This window comes from Nicotiana tomentosiformis, chromosome 3 (assembly GCF_000390325.3).
Source record: "Nicotiana tomentosiformis chromosome 3, ASM39032v3, whole genome shotgun sequence".
Lineage (NCBI taxonomy): Eukaryota > Viridiplantae > Streptophyta > Magnoliopsida > Solanales > Solanaceae > Nicotiana > Nicotiana tomentosiformis.
This window is the reverse complement of record NC_090814.1, coordinates 142,637,240-142,653,753: the sequence shown is the minus strand read 5'-3', so window position 1 is coordinate 142,653,753 and position 16,514 is coordinate 142,637,240. Positions and strand designations below refer to the sequence as shown.

At 34.0% G+C, this 16,514-nt stretch overlaps 2 protein-coding genes across 2 annotated transcripts; one reads left to right on the top strand and one right to left on the bottom strand.

Moving 5' to 3' along the window:
* Positions 1-2,977: 2,977 nt before the first annotated feature.
* LOC138908606 (uncharacterized) lies at positions 2,978-3,532 on the bottom strand. The gene has a single exon (XM_070199284.1). It carries the CDS (start codon positions 3,530-3,532, stop codon positions 2,978-2,980), a length of 555 nt encoding a protein of 184 aa, XP_070055385.1.
* A 7,218-nt stretch (positions 3,533-10,750) lies between these two features.
* Positions 10,751-12,368, top strand: LOC138906899 (uncharacterized). The gene has a single exon (XM_070196570.1). It carries the CDS (start codon positions 10,947-10,949, stop codon positions 12,198-12,200), a length of 1,254 nt encoding a protein of 417 aa, XP_070052671.1. The 5' UTR covers positions 10,751-10,946; the 3' UTR covers positions 12,201-12,368.
* Positions 12,369-16,514: the final 4,146 nt, after the last annotated feature.

Below are 16,514 nucleotides of genomic sequence, written 5' to 3'. Positions count from 1 at the left end.
TGATCTTTAAAAGAATGGTAATATTAATGTGCAACAGATTCGTTCAAATGATAATATGGCTGATTTGTTCACCAAATCTCTACCGACGTCAACCTTCAAGAAATTAGTATACAAGATTGGGATGAGAAGGCTCAAGGATGTGAATTGATGCTCTCATCAGAGGGAGTTAATACGCGTTGTACTCTTTTTCCCTTACAAGGTTTGTCCCACTGGGTTTTCCTTGAAGGTTTTTAACGAGACAACCAAAAGGCGTATTTCTAAACATGTGTACTCTTTTTCCTTCACTAAGATTTTTTTTTCTAATAAGGTTTTAATGAGGTACATTATCTATGAACATCCAAGGGGGAGTGTTATAAGAAAAATCAAATTATGGTGGATGTCTACTCTTCCTCCATGATCTTCTCAAATGCTTAATGACATATTCAATGACATATTTTTCTTCACTTTTCATGCCTATATAAAAGCCTTGCAATAGATAGGAAGAAATACACAATTAAAGAAGAAATAAGAATCTCTCATCTCTTTCTCTCTATATATTTTAGCTTGTTTTTCCTTATTCTATAATGTTACTTTGAGCTATATTTCATAACAAAATCTAATTATTGTTGTTGTTCCCTTTTAGTTTATGAACATTAACTGTTAGATTTATTTGTTTAGCAACTAAGAAGTCGACATCCATATATCTTAATGATATATTATTTGGCTTCGTTCACATAAGCTTCATCTATGTGATGCCTTAACAAATTGTCTTGTAGAAGAAACAAAAGCATATGTTCTTTCGGCATCTCTTTTGATTGTCCAGTAATCTCAATCAGATAACAATTGAATTTATTCACGATTTTAAGGATACGTGATATACTTGATACAAATTGGAAGGACATATTAATATTGAAATTAATGAGAAGAAAATAAATGCAAACCACACAAATTGGACAGCCTTAGCCTTGAATGTTGGTCACTCCCAAGTCAAGAAATGCCTCAATCGATGTGAGAAAAAAAAATGACAAGATAATAAGAACTAGAAATAACAGTATATTGCTTTAGGATGCGTCTTTGTTTCCTCTTTACAAATGATCAGACCTCCCTTTATATAGTAGGGGAGCCCTACTCTTGATACAATTCTATAAAAGGTAAAACATCTCATGATTTGCTAATTAATCGGCCTCTCCTCGATATATGCCGAGATTTTCGCCATGATCTCCAACTGATTGTGGATATTTCGGCCTTCTGCTATTTGGCTCGATAAAGTTCCCTCGATCTTGTTTGATCCCGGAGTCACGAGCTCAATGTTTTAACTCCGTGCCTTGGTTCGATATAACTCGGGGTCGAGCTTCGACCCGTCATGTTTTAGTCTCGGCTGGTCATACAATAGATGAACCAAGTTTTCACCGTATACAGATAGTCCTCTTATTTTTTGGAGAGAAGACGACGAGAAACGATATGAACTTCCGAGCATTACTTCGATAAATCATGACGTAAGAGATAAAAGGTAACTGAAACGTCCCGTCGGTCCAGTCCTCATTAAATGTGTGCCAGTTGTTGGTCGGCCACTACGGGTTTTGAACCACTATTTACAAACTATAAATACTTTATTCTTCCATCCATTAGAACTCTTACATTCACACATTTGTTCTTGTGCGTTTAAGAAAAATTTCATCACCATCTTCCTCTGGTTTTCTGGTTCAAGTTTCCTTTATAATTTTCTGAAAATTTTCACAACTATAAGCCAATTATGCCCTCTCTTTCATCAGTACCATATCTTCACCCTTACTTAGAAGCAATGGCAAAGACTTCTAAATTTGTTCCTCAAAAGGAAACTCCCTCTTCCTCGAGACCGTCTGAAGAGGAAAAAGATTTGTCTACTGTTGTCGAGGAAAAGACATTGGAACCCCCTCAACTATGTTCGTTCTTGCAGGGTGCCCGATTGGGGCCAACTTCAAGATCGAGAAAACCTCTTATCTGCTGGGTCGATGCGAGCCGGTCTCGAGGTATATATGCTCCATCACTGACGATCTCCTCCCCAAAGTCAAGGAAGATTGTAATTGGGCCGGTAAACACATGGTGGTGCCTACACCCTAGGAATCAATCACTACCCATGTGGAGGGTTTTCTAAGTGTTTACACTTATCCCTTCACGTCGGGCCCTCTAGATCCAGTTATCATAGCCTTTTGCAAAAGGTATGAAGTGACGCTCGAGCAGATTCATCCTTTATTTTGGAGGATTGTTATTCTGCTTCGTGTTTTCGTGAGCAAGCTCGATAAGTGCCCCTTCACCATTGACCATCTCATACATCTGTACAGTCTCCGACTCTACCGAGGGGGATTGATAAAGCTTGCCCGTCGAGCTACTAAGGCCCCATTCTCGAGCACAGATAAGGACCGAGACCGAGGCTGGTTGGGCCGGTTCGTTCGGGTGAAGACCTCGGATCTAATCTCGTCCGAGAAAATGCTATTTCCCGAGAAATGGAACATGAAACGTAAGTATAACTTTAGTTTTAAGATTTTTCTTATTGTGTTTCCTTTTCCTCTCACCTAATCGATGTTTCGTGGTGCAGTTGTCGCTCGAATGCCAGATGCAGTCCTCCGACTCAAGGAGTGGTTCGAGGGCATCGTAACACAGAAGCCCTATTCTGTGCGCTCTTGGCACAAACTTTCAAAAGGCCGATAGGAGGCCTGTTCTCACGGGAAGATTCTTTCCTAGAACTGACATCACTTGGGTTTCTTTCCAAGCTTACTCGTCTCTTTTTCTTTGTAGGCCGGGAATGATGTTGCGAAAAGGCCCCACATAAAACTTGGCTTCCTGGATGGAACAGGAGGCATTGACTGGTAATGTTATTTCCCCTTTAGTGGTATCACATGCCATGTTAAATTCATTCAGGACTCGGACTGCGAGTACGATTTGGTCTTGTAGACCGATCTGCTCCATGACATTTGATCGAATGATGTTGGCCGAGCTACCTGGATCAATTAACACACATTTAACCCCGAATGTTATTCACGAGTACAGCTATAACCAGTGCATCATTATAGGACTGTACGATCCCTTCTGCATCCTCGTCGTTGAAAGATAAAGTTCCTTCCGGTACGTAGTCTCGAGTCTGTTTTTCCCTAGTGATGGATACCTTGGTGCGTTTCAGCATCGACTCTTGTGGGATATCAACCTCGCTGATGATCATGTTGATGACGTACTGAGGTTCTTCTTTCTCTGCCTGTTTGTTAGAATCCCTGTTCCTGAAGTGATTCTTGGCTCGGTCGCTCACGAATTCTCGGAGGTGCCTATTGTTGAATAAACGAGCTACTTCCTCTCTTAGATGTCGACAATCTTCGGTTCTATGACCGTGAGTGCCATGATACTTGCAGATCTGGTTAGGATCCCTTTGGGTTGGATTGGTCTGTAGAGGTCGAGGCCATTTGGTATCTTTGATGCATCCGATAGCTGATACAATAGCGGCAGCATCGACATTAAAGTTGTATTCTGATAGCCTTGGTGCGTGTTTGGGCCCGATGGACCTGTCGAAGCCATTTTTGGTCATAAGTCCCCTGCTGTTCTGACCTCAATCATTTCTCCTTTCATTTCTCGTGGAATTTCTCTCGGACCCGTTGCCTTTCTGATCCCCGTTATATAGCTGATACCGATCTCTGTTCGACCTTGGTTCTCATTCAATATCTCTCTTGATTCTGTCGACGGGTATGATAAGATAAACGAACCCGGAAGGAGCCCCTAGTTGATTGTCTTCGACCCTAATTTTTGATTGGTACCGATTATGAACATCGACCCAAGTAACAGCCGGGTACTCTATCAGATTCTGTTTCAACTGTTGTGAAGCCACCGAGCTTCGAACATTGAGCCCTTGGGTAAAGGCTTGAACGGACCAATCATCGGCTACTGGTGGTAGGTCCATCCGTTCCATTTGGAATCGAGATACAAATTCTCTGAGCATTTCATTGTCCTTCTGCCTTACCTTAAAAAGGTTCGACTTCCTCGTTTCGACCTTGATGGTTCTGGCGTGTGCTTTTACGAAAGAATCTGCAAGCATAGCAAAAGAGTCAATAGAATTAGGTGGTAAATTGTGGTACCATATCATGGCTCCCTTTGATAGGGTCTCTCCGGATTTCTTTAATAAGACGGATTCGATTTCATCATCCTCTAGATCATTCCCTTTGATGGCACATGTATAAGAGGTGACATGTTCGTTCGGATCGGTCATTCCATTGTACTTAGGAATCTCGGGCATGCGAAACTTCTTGGGGATAGGTTTGGGAGCCGCGCTCGGGGGAAAAGGTTTTTGCACGAACTTCTTGGAATTCAGGCCTTTCAATATCGGCGGTGCTCTTGGTATTTGATCTACCCGAGACTTGTAGGTTTCCACCTTTTTATCATTGGCCTCGATCTTATTCTCCCCTGATTCTATCTGTTTCGTCAATTCCTCGAGCTTTTTTATAATCTTGGGGTTAGCCCCTGATTCATTTTTGTTTGACCTTTCTATGACCGGTTGATCCCTGCGGGTGACTTCCCGGGGAGGATCGATCTCAACCCTGCTTGGTTAGCGATTTTGGTTTTGTAAATGGGCTATTGCCAACTGTTGTGCCTGCAACATTTCGAAGATCGCCCGTAGGCTTATCCCGTCCCCTTCAATGTTCTGTGTGTTTCGAGTTGCTGATCGGGCTCCACCACGAATGCTATTTTCAGGGTCTGTAGGCAAGTTTGCGTCGATAGCCACATGTCAATTAGAATCAATCGGATCTACGATCGGAATTCCAGCGGGATCAGCAGGTGGTATCTCGTTACCGAGTACTATGTTGTTATTTTCATTTTGGTGACCAGACTCGTTGTTAACGTGCAGAGGTGCTGATTGAGAAATTTGATATTTTTGTATTTCAGCCTGGAATCAAAGACACTTCAAAGAGCAAATGTAAAGCAGTGTGTATTATAGAGATTTGTATTAAATAATCACTATTATCCTCAGCCCCACGGTGGGTGCCAAACTGTTTACCCTAAAATCGGATAACAACTGAATTTATACGCGATTTTAAGGATACATGATATAACTTGATACAAATTAGAAGAACAGATTAATATTGAAATTAATGAGAAGAAAATAAATGCAAACCACAAAGATTGGACAGCCTTAGCCTTGAAGGTTGGTCACTCCCAAGTCAAGAAATGCCTCAATCGATGTCAGAATAAAAGGACAAGATAATAAGAACTAGAAAAAATGGTGTATTTCTTTAGGATGCATCTTTTTTTCCTCTTTACAAATGATCATACCTCTCTTTATATAGTAGGGGAGCCCTACTCTTGATACAATTTTATAAAAGATAAAAAATCTCCCGATTTGCTAATTAATCGACCTCTCCTCGATACATGCCGAGATTGTCGCCGTGATTTCCAACTGATTGCGGATATTTCGGCCTTCCGTTATTTGGCTCGATAAAGTTCTCTCGATCTTGTTCGGTCCCGGAGTCACGAGCTCAACATTTTAACTTCGTGCCTTAGTTCGATATAACCCGAGGTCGAGCTTCGACCCGTCACATTTCAGTCTCGACTGGTCATACAATAAATGAACATGGTTTCGACCGTATACACTCTTCTTTCTCAAAAAAAAAAAATTAGGAATCCGGTCTTGACACCCCTAAACAATAGCAATAACATAAATCCTAAGCTACGACACATGAATGGATGATTCCATGAATCATGGGCAGATCTTAACAGATTTTCTATCAGAGGACTACTACGACTACATCATCGTCGAGGTGCCCTGGTCTGAGCATGCCAGATTGCACTACTAGAAATCCGCTAAACACCGACCAAAAAAACGACTAAAGTTGATCGGTTATGGCCAATTACCGACCAAAATATGACCATTTATGTGTGGACGGTATTTTAACGGTCGGAAAGGCATACCGACCAAAGTTGGTTGAAAATTACCAACCAACTTTGGTCGGTCAATTAAATTCAAAAAAAAATATTGCAAAAAAGCCCGACCAAAGTTGGTCGATTTTTTAATTATGTAATCAAAAGATTCACCATCTGGGAATCGAACCGGGGTCTGTATTGTGGCAGGATACTATTCTACCACTAGACCATTTGTGCATTTTGTTTTAAGATTGTCTTTTATTTAATTTATACTCTTTAATTGTATTTTCACACGAAAATAACCGACCAAAGTTGGTCGATTTTATTAAAAAATAAAATTACCGACCAAAGTTGGTCGGTTTTTTAAAATGACCGGCCGAATTAACCGACCAATTTTGGTCGATTTTTTAATATTAATTTTTATTTATTTTAATTGAAAAACCGACCAAAGTTGGTCGGTTTCTTGAAAAATAAATTTAGCGGGACTCAAAAATAGTTTCCCGCATTTTTGCGCTAAAGAAAACCGACCAAAGTTGGTCGGTTTCGTAAAAAAAAAAAAAATATTTTGAAAAACCGACCAACTTTGATCGGTTTAGTTGGTCGGTTTTTTAACCGACCACCTTGATCGGTTTTTGCCGAATTTCTAGTAGTGTTGGTTGACAAACCCAAGGGCAAAGCGAGGGAGTGGGGGAAGCCAGAAAGGATATGTTCATGAGGTTCTAGAAGATAATAAGTAGAAGCGTGGGTACATACAAATTAACCTGACAGATGAGATAAGAATTATTTTTTGGGCGATCAACCAACTCGGGTTCGGATCACTTCTTACTTATTTGACTTGACCCCTTTTTTCTAAGCAAAGAGTAAGTCATGCAAGCAAACGAAGTGGAATCTATTAGAATAGGAAATAATATAACTCGATCAGTATAAGAATAAAGCAAGAAGGTTGGCAGGAAAGATGACTTTATTTTCCTCTTCGACTTCTTATAAGGTGGAAGGGTAGGTCTTTGGCTCCAGAAAAGTGAGGATACGAACTTGAAAATACATGTAGGATATAATTAATAGGGGAAGTGAAATCTAAAGCGTTCAAAACCATGACGAGTAGCAAATTGAGTAGACATTAACCAAGGCATAATACAAACTTGAAAATAAAAGAACATACACTGCCGAAAGAGACTAGACGGTGACTTAACTAGACAGGAACCAATAATTACATAACAACGAGGATTCCTTAATTTAAAATCATGCGCTTAATCATACCTTAATTAATTACATAACAAAGAGGCTCCCTTGATTAATCATCAATGAAAAACTTGTGCATTTAGAGAATATTATTATAAAGGAACATATAATACAGAAGAGAGCAAAGAAATAAGAAAACTATATTTCACAAAATTACCAGAACCTTTTAATTCTAAAATAATAAAAGACTGGAATGAAGCAGGATTAACAGATACTTTAGGAGCTAGAATAAAATTTCTACAACAATGGTTTGTACAAATATGTGAAAAATATAAAGAAGAAGCAAAAATAGAAAAAACATTAATAAAAAACTTAAGATGTTGTAAAAACAAAACAGCACCACAATTTGGATGTACAGATAAATATTATAATAAAAAATGGAAAACAAAGAAATATAATAAATATAAGTCAAAATATAAAAATAAAAAACCAAAAAAAAGATATTATGTAAAAAATTATCAGAATAAAAGACCATTTAGACTAAAAAAGAAATTAACAGAATGTACTTGTTATAACTGTGAAAAATTAGGACATATAGCTAAAGACTGTAAAGCACCTAGAAACTTAAAGAAAAAACAAATAACTGAAATCATAATTGATGATGAAGAATATATGCAAATGGAATATATAGACTATGAACTAGATAGTGAAGACAGTGTATATGAAATATCAGATATAGAAGATGAAATAGGAGATGAAATAACTAAAGAAGATGATGAAACCTAATGACTGAAAAAGAAATAAAAATAATAACACGAGAAGAATATAAAGATGAAGAATCCTCAGAACAAAAGATTATATTTGATAATAGTATATTTGAACAAATAAAAGGAAAAGAATTAGACCTCAGTGTCGAAAAAATATTTGAAGTACCTACAATAAAAAATTGGTTCAAAAGACAAAGAGAAGAATACTACGTAGTTAGCCAAAAAGAACATATAATTGACTGTAAATATACAAAAGGAAAAGCCAAAATACCAATAATAAATAAAAGAATAATAAATAAAGAAATACAAGATATAAAGGCAAAAAGCCCAATTAAATACGTACACCTAGGAGGAACTGAAATATTAATAAAAGCATGTTTTAGAGAAGGAATAGATACCCCTATAGAAATATATTTAGCAGATGATAGAATAATCCAACCTATAGAAAAAAGCATAATAAGTGCAATAAAAGGAAATCTTATATACCAAAAATTTAAATTCATAATAAGTGCCAATTATTCAATAGCAATAAACGATAGGAATATAGATAAATCATTAGTATTATACTGGAAAATGTCAGGAATAGAATTAACACCTGGAAGTAAGATATTTACAGCTAGATGTAAAAACTTATACGTTTTAACAACAAAACATAAAATAGCAGCAAAAAATAAAATTAATAAAATAAAAATAGAAAATCCATTTGAAAGAATAGTTACAGTTATTGATAATAATGAATATAGTTATAAAGAAATTGACATGGAAGAAGACTTAGAAATAGTAAAAGAAAGATTAAGTACATCAAGTATACCAAACCAATTAACTTATGAAACACCAACATCATCAAGGATAAGTACATCAAGAAGGGAATATATAATCCCAAAAAATTTAATAAGAAACACAAAAGAAAAAATAAATCCATACCATTACTATATAACTGGAATCATGGAACAAAGAAAATATCAAATATTAATAAATACAGGTCAAGAAGAAAATTATATCACAAGAGAATTAGTAACAGAAACTGAAATAATAACTACTGAACAACTATGCCCTGAATTACCCAAGGAATTAATAATAAATGAAGAAATAACAGAAAAAGAAATAATTATTGGAGGAATACCTTTGATAATACAATTTAAAATATATCAAGAAAACGAAAACGAAAATATTACATTAGGAATAAAATGGTTAGAAAAAGTAAAACCATACAATCTAGGAGATAAACAATTAACCATAACATACAAAGATAAGAAAATAATAATAAAAAGAACAGAAGAATGAAAATATATATACTCGCAAAAATCATAGTAGAAGGATATTATAATAGATACTATACACCAATGATAGATACAGGAGCAGAAGCTAATATATGTAAATATAATTGTTTACCAACAGATAAATGGGAAAAATTAAAAACACCTATGGTAGTAACAGGATTTAATAATGAAGGTAGTATGATTAACTACAGAGCCAAGAATATAAAAATACAAATATGGGATAAAATATTAACTATAGAAGAAATATATAACTTTGAATTCACTACAAAAGATATATTACTAGGAATGCCATTTTTAGATAAACTATACCCACATATAATAACAAGGACACACTGGTGGTTTACCACACCATGTAAAAACAAAGTAGGAGCAAAAAGAGTAAATAATAAACAAAGAAAAAATACAGAATGGATAAAAGAAAGTGAAAAAATCACACAAAAATTAGAAAATATAAGTAAAAATACAACTACTCAATTAGAAATTATTATATTTACAATAGACAAAGTAAAAATAATCCAGAATGAATTAGAAAAATTATATAATGATAACCCTCTAAGAGGTTGGAATAAACATAAAACAAAAATAAAAATAGAATTAATAGAAGAAAACAGCATAATAACACAAAAACCTTTAAAATATAACTTTGATGACTTAGCAGAATTCAAAATGCATATAAAAGAATTATTAGATAACAATTACATACAAGAAAGTAATAGTAAACATACAAGTCCAGCATTTATAGTAAATAAACATAGTGAACAAAAAAGAGGAAAAAGTAGAATGGTTATAGATTACCGAAACTTAAATGCAAAAACTAAAACATATAATTACCCAATACCTAATAAGATATTAAAAATAAGACAAATCCAAGGATATAATTACTTCAGTAAATTTGACTGTAAATCAGGATTTTACCATCTAAAACTAGAAGATGAATCTAAAAAACTAACAGCATTTACAGTACCACAAGGATTTTATGAATGGAATGTTTTACCATTTGGATATAAAAATGCACCAGGAAGATACCAACATTTTATGGACAATTATTTTAACCAACTAGAAAATTGTATAGTATATATAGATGATATACTACTATATTCAAGAACACAAGATGAACATATAAGATTATTAGAAAAATTCATACATATTGTAGAAAACTCTAGCATAAGCTTAAGCAAAACCAAAGCAGAAATTATGAAAAATCAGATAGAATTTTTAGGTATACAAATAGATAAAAATGGAATAAAAATGCAAACACATATAGTACAAAAAATAATCAATCTTGATGAAAACATAGATACAAAAAAGAAATTACAATCATTTTTAGGATTAGTAAACCAAGTAAGAGAATATATACCAAAATTAGCAGAAAACCTAAAACCTCTACAGAAAAAACTAAAAAAGGATGTAGAATATGGGTTCGATGAAAAAGATAAAGAACAAATAAGGAAGATTAAAATATTGTGCAAGAAATTACCAAAATTATACTTCCCAGATGAAAATAAGAAATTTACTTATATTGTAGAAACAGATTCGAGTAATCATAGTTATGGAGGAGTTCTTAAATATAAATATGATAAAGAAAAAGTAGAACATCATTGCAGATATTATTCAGGATCTTATACTGAACCACAAGAAAGATGGGAAATAAATAGAAAAGAATTATTTGCATTATATAAATGTTTATTAGCATTTGAACCATATATAGTTTATAACAGATTTATTGTAAGAACAGATAACACCCAAGTTAAATGGTGGATAACCAGAAAAGTACAAGATTCAGTTACAACAAAAGAAATACGCAGACTGGTATTAAATATATTAAATTTTACATTTACAATTGAAATAATCACTACTAACAAGAATGTTGTTGCAGATTACTTATCAAGACAAAGCTACCCAAACTGAACCAGATAATACAATGGAAAATATACTCTTAGCTATGACTACACTTTGTAAAAAAGTGGAAAGCATAGAAGAAGAGATACAGATATTAAAGAAAACAGCTAGTGGTCAGCAGCATGACTTGAAAAATGCGGAGATAAGACGATCGGAAGTCTCTAAAATTCCAGAGCTAGAAGGTGACGTTGAGAAACACCTAAAAACTCATAACAGTTTGTTAAATGCAGTTGCAGGAAGTAGCACAGCTAGCAGTTTATCTGCAAAGAAGAAGGAAGAAATTAAACCTAGATATACAAATACAAATATGAACAATCTATTTTCAAAACCATTCATACAGAAAAATATCCAAAATACCCAGAAAGAAATATTCCTACCACCACAGATAAACACCTACAAAGAAAGCCTAAACCAAGCCAAAAAGACATACAACCATATAACCCGTACATATATAGACAACATATATAAAATACAAAACTTCCTAAACAAAAATCCAAGATCCCAAACTACCCAAAATCCAGATGAAGATTATATTACTCATTATCTAACAGGATATAATAAACTAATAGCATTACCAAATACAAATGCAAAACTAGTAGCCACTTGCTACAATTACGGATTACTAGATACAGTATATACACAGACAGGACAAGAAATAGCTACCATACCAGAAGTATACAGAGCATTTATGCAGTACAAAAGAATAACCAAAGGAACACTATTCTATATACGATTCTATTCAGCTACAGCAGAGATACTATATGAAGAAATAAAACCCATCATACAAGTTATCAAGATCGGACTTACAAGAGAAATGCTAGTACCGGAAAAAATAGAAGAACAAGAAGAAATAGAAAAAATAAATATTCCAGACTTTTATGCAAATAAAAGGATTATCGGAATATCCACTATACTAAATGAACTAGCAAACAACTACCTAAACCAGAATGCTATTTGGAGTTATTATTCAAGAGAACAGACAATGATATATTCAAACTGCAGAGAAATACGAGAACCAGATATGGAAGAATTAAGACAATGGGTCTTGAGTCTTTTGAAGCCAGAACAATCTACAACCACAAGAGCTATAAGGACAAATTTTATTTCTCCAGAATTATTAACAAGATATTGCAAGTTAATCAGTCACAAATATCCAGATCACATATGCTCAAAATGCAAAGGAGAAGATAATATTGTTCCAGACGTACAACTGGAATAAACAAGAAGAAGATTACTGAAGAAGAAGACGACAAGCTAGACGACAAAGAAATATGGCAGACAAAATAATATGAAAGATATATTAGAATCTTTTCTTTTCTTTATGTTATTTTGTTTTTTGTAAAAGTCGTAAAGTAAATAGTAAGAGTCAGTTTCATGAACAGTAAAGGTCGTTCACATTGAGTCTTATGTATGCAACCAGAGGCGGATCTAGGATTTGATGACCGCGGGTGCCACATTTTAATACAAACTTACCACTTTAGATTGAATTGGCGTGCACTTAGTCGGTTCGATCCATTTTGAATTAATTCGGTTCGGATCGATTCGATCCACTTTGAATAATTTAGTTCAATGGACAAGATCTTCAGTGCATAAATAAATAGGTGATCACCAAATTGAATAAATTTCAATGCGATCTAATTTCTTGATTCAAATTATGAATAATATAATGAAAATACATAAATAAAAATAAAAATTTAAAATAAATAAATACATCTCTTCAATCTACATATAGCTAGATTTATATTATCTCTGTTGATACTATCATTTTAAAAAATATTTGGAAATCAAGGAAAAAATAATGTATATTAGAAGGATACAAAGAGAAAATGATTAAAATCATGTTCATCTAGAAAAACAAAAAGGAAGCAAATATATAATTTGATAAATAAAAAAATGGCTACAAAGAGAGAGAATGCAAAGATAAAGATTGAAGAATTAAAAGAAACAAAGAAAAGGAGCAGACGGGGAACAAGTAGAAAGTAGCGGGGGAAGCAAGCAAGTGAGAATCTATCCTGCATCAAGCAGATGGAAAGTTCGCACCTAAACCGTGGCACCTAGAGTGTATTTGCTTCTCCGGGTGCCATCGTTTAATTATATACATTTTGTGATGTAAATTATCAATACATACATCAAATTTTATCCGAGCAAACGGATGGCGTGCCACCCCTATGCTCTTCATAGATCCGCCCCTGTATGCAATCTCGCCTTGCATTTCTGCAAGAGGCCCCGACCTGAACTCCTGGTCAGGCGGCTGCACCAAAATTCCCTATTATATAAATAAAAGTGTACATGTTCTTAAATTAAGCTTACCTATGAACAACTTGAGATGTTGGAGAACGAAACATTATGCGGGTGTAATCCTCGGAGTATTCAATCTCTTCAAGGGAAAGGTAGGAGGCAAGTCCATGCTTGCGGCAAACGGCAACTGCAACTGAATCTGATGTTAATTGTCTAGTGGAAGCCAAGACACAAGGCAAATGTGTTGAGCTTTCTCCAATTGCTAGACGACTGGAATAGAGACCAATATGCCTTAAATTCGTAGAAACATTTGCTAAATTCGTAGTCTTGAATAATGTTGGACTAATTGCATCTTTATTCTGATGTACTGGTGATGCTTTTCCCTTTAAGACATGTAAAATGCCTGTTCCCACATTCGTCAGTGACTTAGGATTACTTGAATTTTCCATGAAGAATAATCCCAGTGACAAACAAGATCATGACCTGGAGTCTGTCGGAGGAATTTATAGAAGTTTAAATCAATATTGATATGCATAGACATAAGCCTCTCCATTTTCTAGGATCTAGGAAATTAATTCATGAAATCAAGGGCAACACGAGAAAAATGCAAAAGACTCATAACTTAGGTTATACAAGGGGGAAAAAAGAAAAGAAAATATTCAACGAGGCAACGAACTTGCTTCAGCCCACAAAATTGCATGAAACTTTAAATGAAAATTAACATTAACTTGATTAAATTCCATATATATAAGATGCCTGATATGTGCGTCAGAAACCAGTTGAAATAAAACTAAAATGAAAGAGTTGAGAAATTGTGTATGCGAAGCATATATGGAAAGATTTTAATTTACTTAGCGGGTGGAGTAATATACAGGGAGAAAAAACTTGAATGGGATAGCTATAGATAAATAGAAGTCGAACAATGACAAAGCAAGCATGCATGGGTTTTGGATTGAGGCAAAGCTAGGATTTCTATTTTACGAGTTCTCAATTTTAGAATAATCACTTCAAGTGCTAATAATTTGATTCTAAATTTAATATATATATATATATATATATATATATATATATATATATATATATATATATATAAAATAATTTTTTTAACACAAATATGTTGTTTCAGCAATTGCTACTGAATTCAGCCTAACTCGTAGTTGAGCTTCTAGGTTTGCCCTTGGGTTTGGATCCGGGAAAAGAAAAAAAAGGCACTGAAGTTTGTTCATGCTAATATACGCGCGCGCGCACACAAATATATAGAATCAAGGCACTCACAGGAAAATCTGGGCTGCCTATCAATAGAAAAGTTGTTTGCATGAAAAGTAGCTGAAGTTAAAGAAAAGAAAGAACGGACAGATCGAGCTGCAAACATCAGAAAAATGACAAGTCAATTGATGAACATTGATCTTGAGCTGAGAAACTAAGAAAAGCAGCAATTAATTGCAAGATTTTGCAAACTAATTGAATGGATTAAAGAACTGAACTGAAAGACTTACAAAAGTGCATGCTGTTTTTTATAATTGATGATCTGATGGGCAAAAGAGAAAGAGTTTTATAGCATGTTTGGCCAAGTTTTGGCCAAAAATTGAGGTGTTTGACCAAGCTTTTGGAAGAAAAAAAAGTGTTTTTAAGGAAAAGCACAAACAGTTTTTGAGAAGTAGAAAAAAATAGGTTCTCTCCAAAAGCATTTTTCTGAGAACCACTTTTGAAAAAAATACACTTAGAAGCAGTTTTCAAAAGCTTGGTCAAACACTAATTACTGCTCAAAAGTGTTTTTCAAATTAATTAGCCAAACACAAATTGTTTCTCACCAAAAGCACTTTTTTAAAAAAAAATACTTTTGAAGAAAACACTTCTCAAAATAATTTCTCAAAATAAGTTGATTTTAGAAGATCGGCCAAATAGGCTATTAGTGTAAACAGGCTATTTGTGTCCTAATCCGTTAATAAATACTAGTGCTGAACACTCACCTTCACGGGATAATAGTAATTTTAAATGTATAATCCAACGTGTCTTTTGGAAGCTATAGGGAAAAAACGGACAAAAAGAAAAGGGGGAAAAAAGATCATCTATTTCTGCATAATTTCCTGGGAAACTTGTTAAGAATATATGGTTTTTCTCTTTTTGTATGAGCACATTTTAAAAATCAGTTTCAATACTTAAAAAGTATTTTTTAAAAATACCTATCATTTATAAGCTACTTTCAGACTTCACAACATTGGATTAAGCTATTTACAGATTGCATAATATGTCAAAGTTGGATAAATGGGGAAATTAGGTAACTAATTTCTGTAAAATAATAAATGTTTGTGTAACTAGTAGTGCTACTTTGCGTTGAGTGTTGCTTAAAAGAAGACACAGCTGGTTGGTTTTAGCCCTGGCAAAGCTTCCGAAAGTTGCTCAGAAACACACGTTTCTGAACACATCAGAAGATTCTTATTTTGTTGTTTCTTTACCTAGGAATTATCGATGGTAGATCGACGAGTTCAAAACAATAATTAAGTGATCGAATGAAGTAAGAATATCTATTAATTAACTCTATAATTAAATAGTTGAGGTTTATATTGCAAACACATATCATTCATATAGTATTAAATTTGTATAAGCATATATAAGGTGTGTATAAACTGTTTTACTTATTTATGATGGACAATATTTTGGACAATTACAACAACGATTTGTTTTTTTTTTTTATGAATGGAGTCAAAATATAAACTTGAAGTACAAATACTAGGAGATGTAGCTGATAAAGCATAATCAATTTAAAATAATAGTCAATGATTATTTATGACATTATGTCAACGATTATTCATGTTGTTATGTCAATGATTATTTATGTTGGTATGTCAAAGATTATTCATGTTGTTATGTCTATAATAATTATTCATTTCGGGATATCAATGATTATTCATGTCATTATGTCAATGATTCGGACAACTGAAACTGGAGAAAATATAATTATTGTCGTTATCTTTTAACTATTAATTAACAAACTTTAACGGTTAGATTTTATTCGCTTAATAACTAAGAACTTAACTTTTTCTCCAACTTAATGATTGTTGGGTCCAAACGCACACTCACGCAAGTATACGTGGTCGTCAAGTAATAGAGTAATGAGTAGAGTATCGCTCCCACGAAAACCTATGATTAACTTTCGACTGATTCTAACTCAATTGCCTTATTGATTCAAAAGATTTCTCACAAAATAGATAATTTACTAATTTAATGCCTAAAAATTATAAAGTAATGAAATAACTAGTTATCAACCAAAACAGTTAAGCAATTTCGGATAACA

Bases quoted from the DNA above. Each gene is read 5' to 3' on its own strand.
- LOC138908606 (XM_070199284.1), bottom strand. From the start codon at position 3,532: ATGACCAAAAATGGCTTCGACAGGTCCATCGGGCCCAAACACGCACCA.
- LOC138906899 (XM_070196570.1), top strand. From the start codon at position 10,947: ATGTTGTTGCAGATTACTTATCAAGACAAAGCTACCCAAACTGAACCA.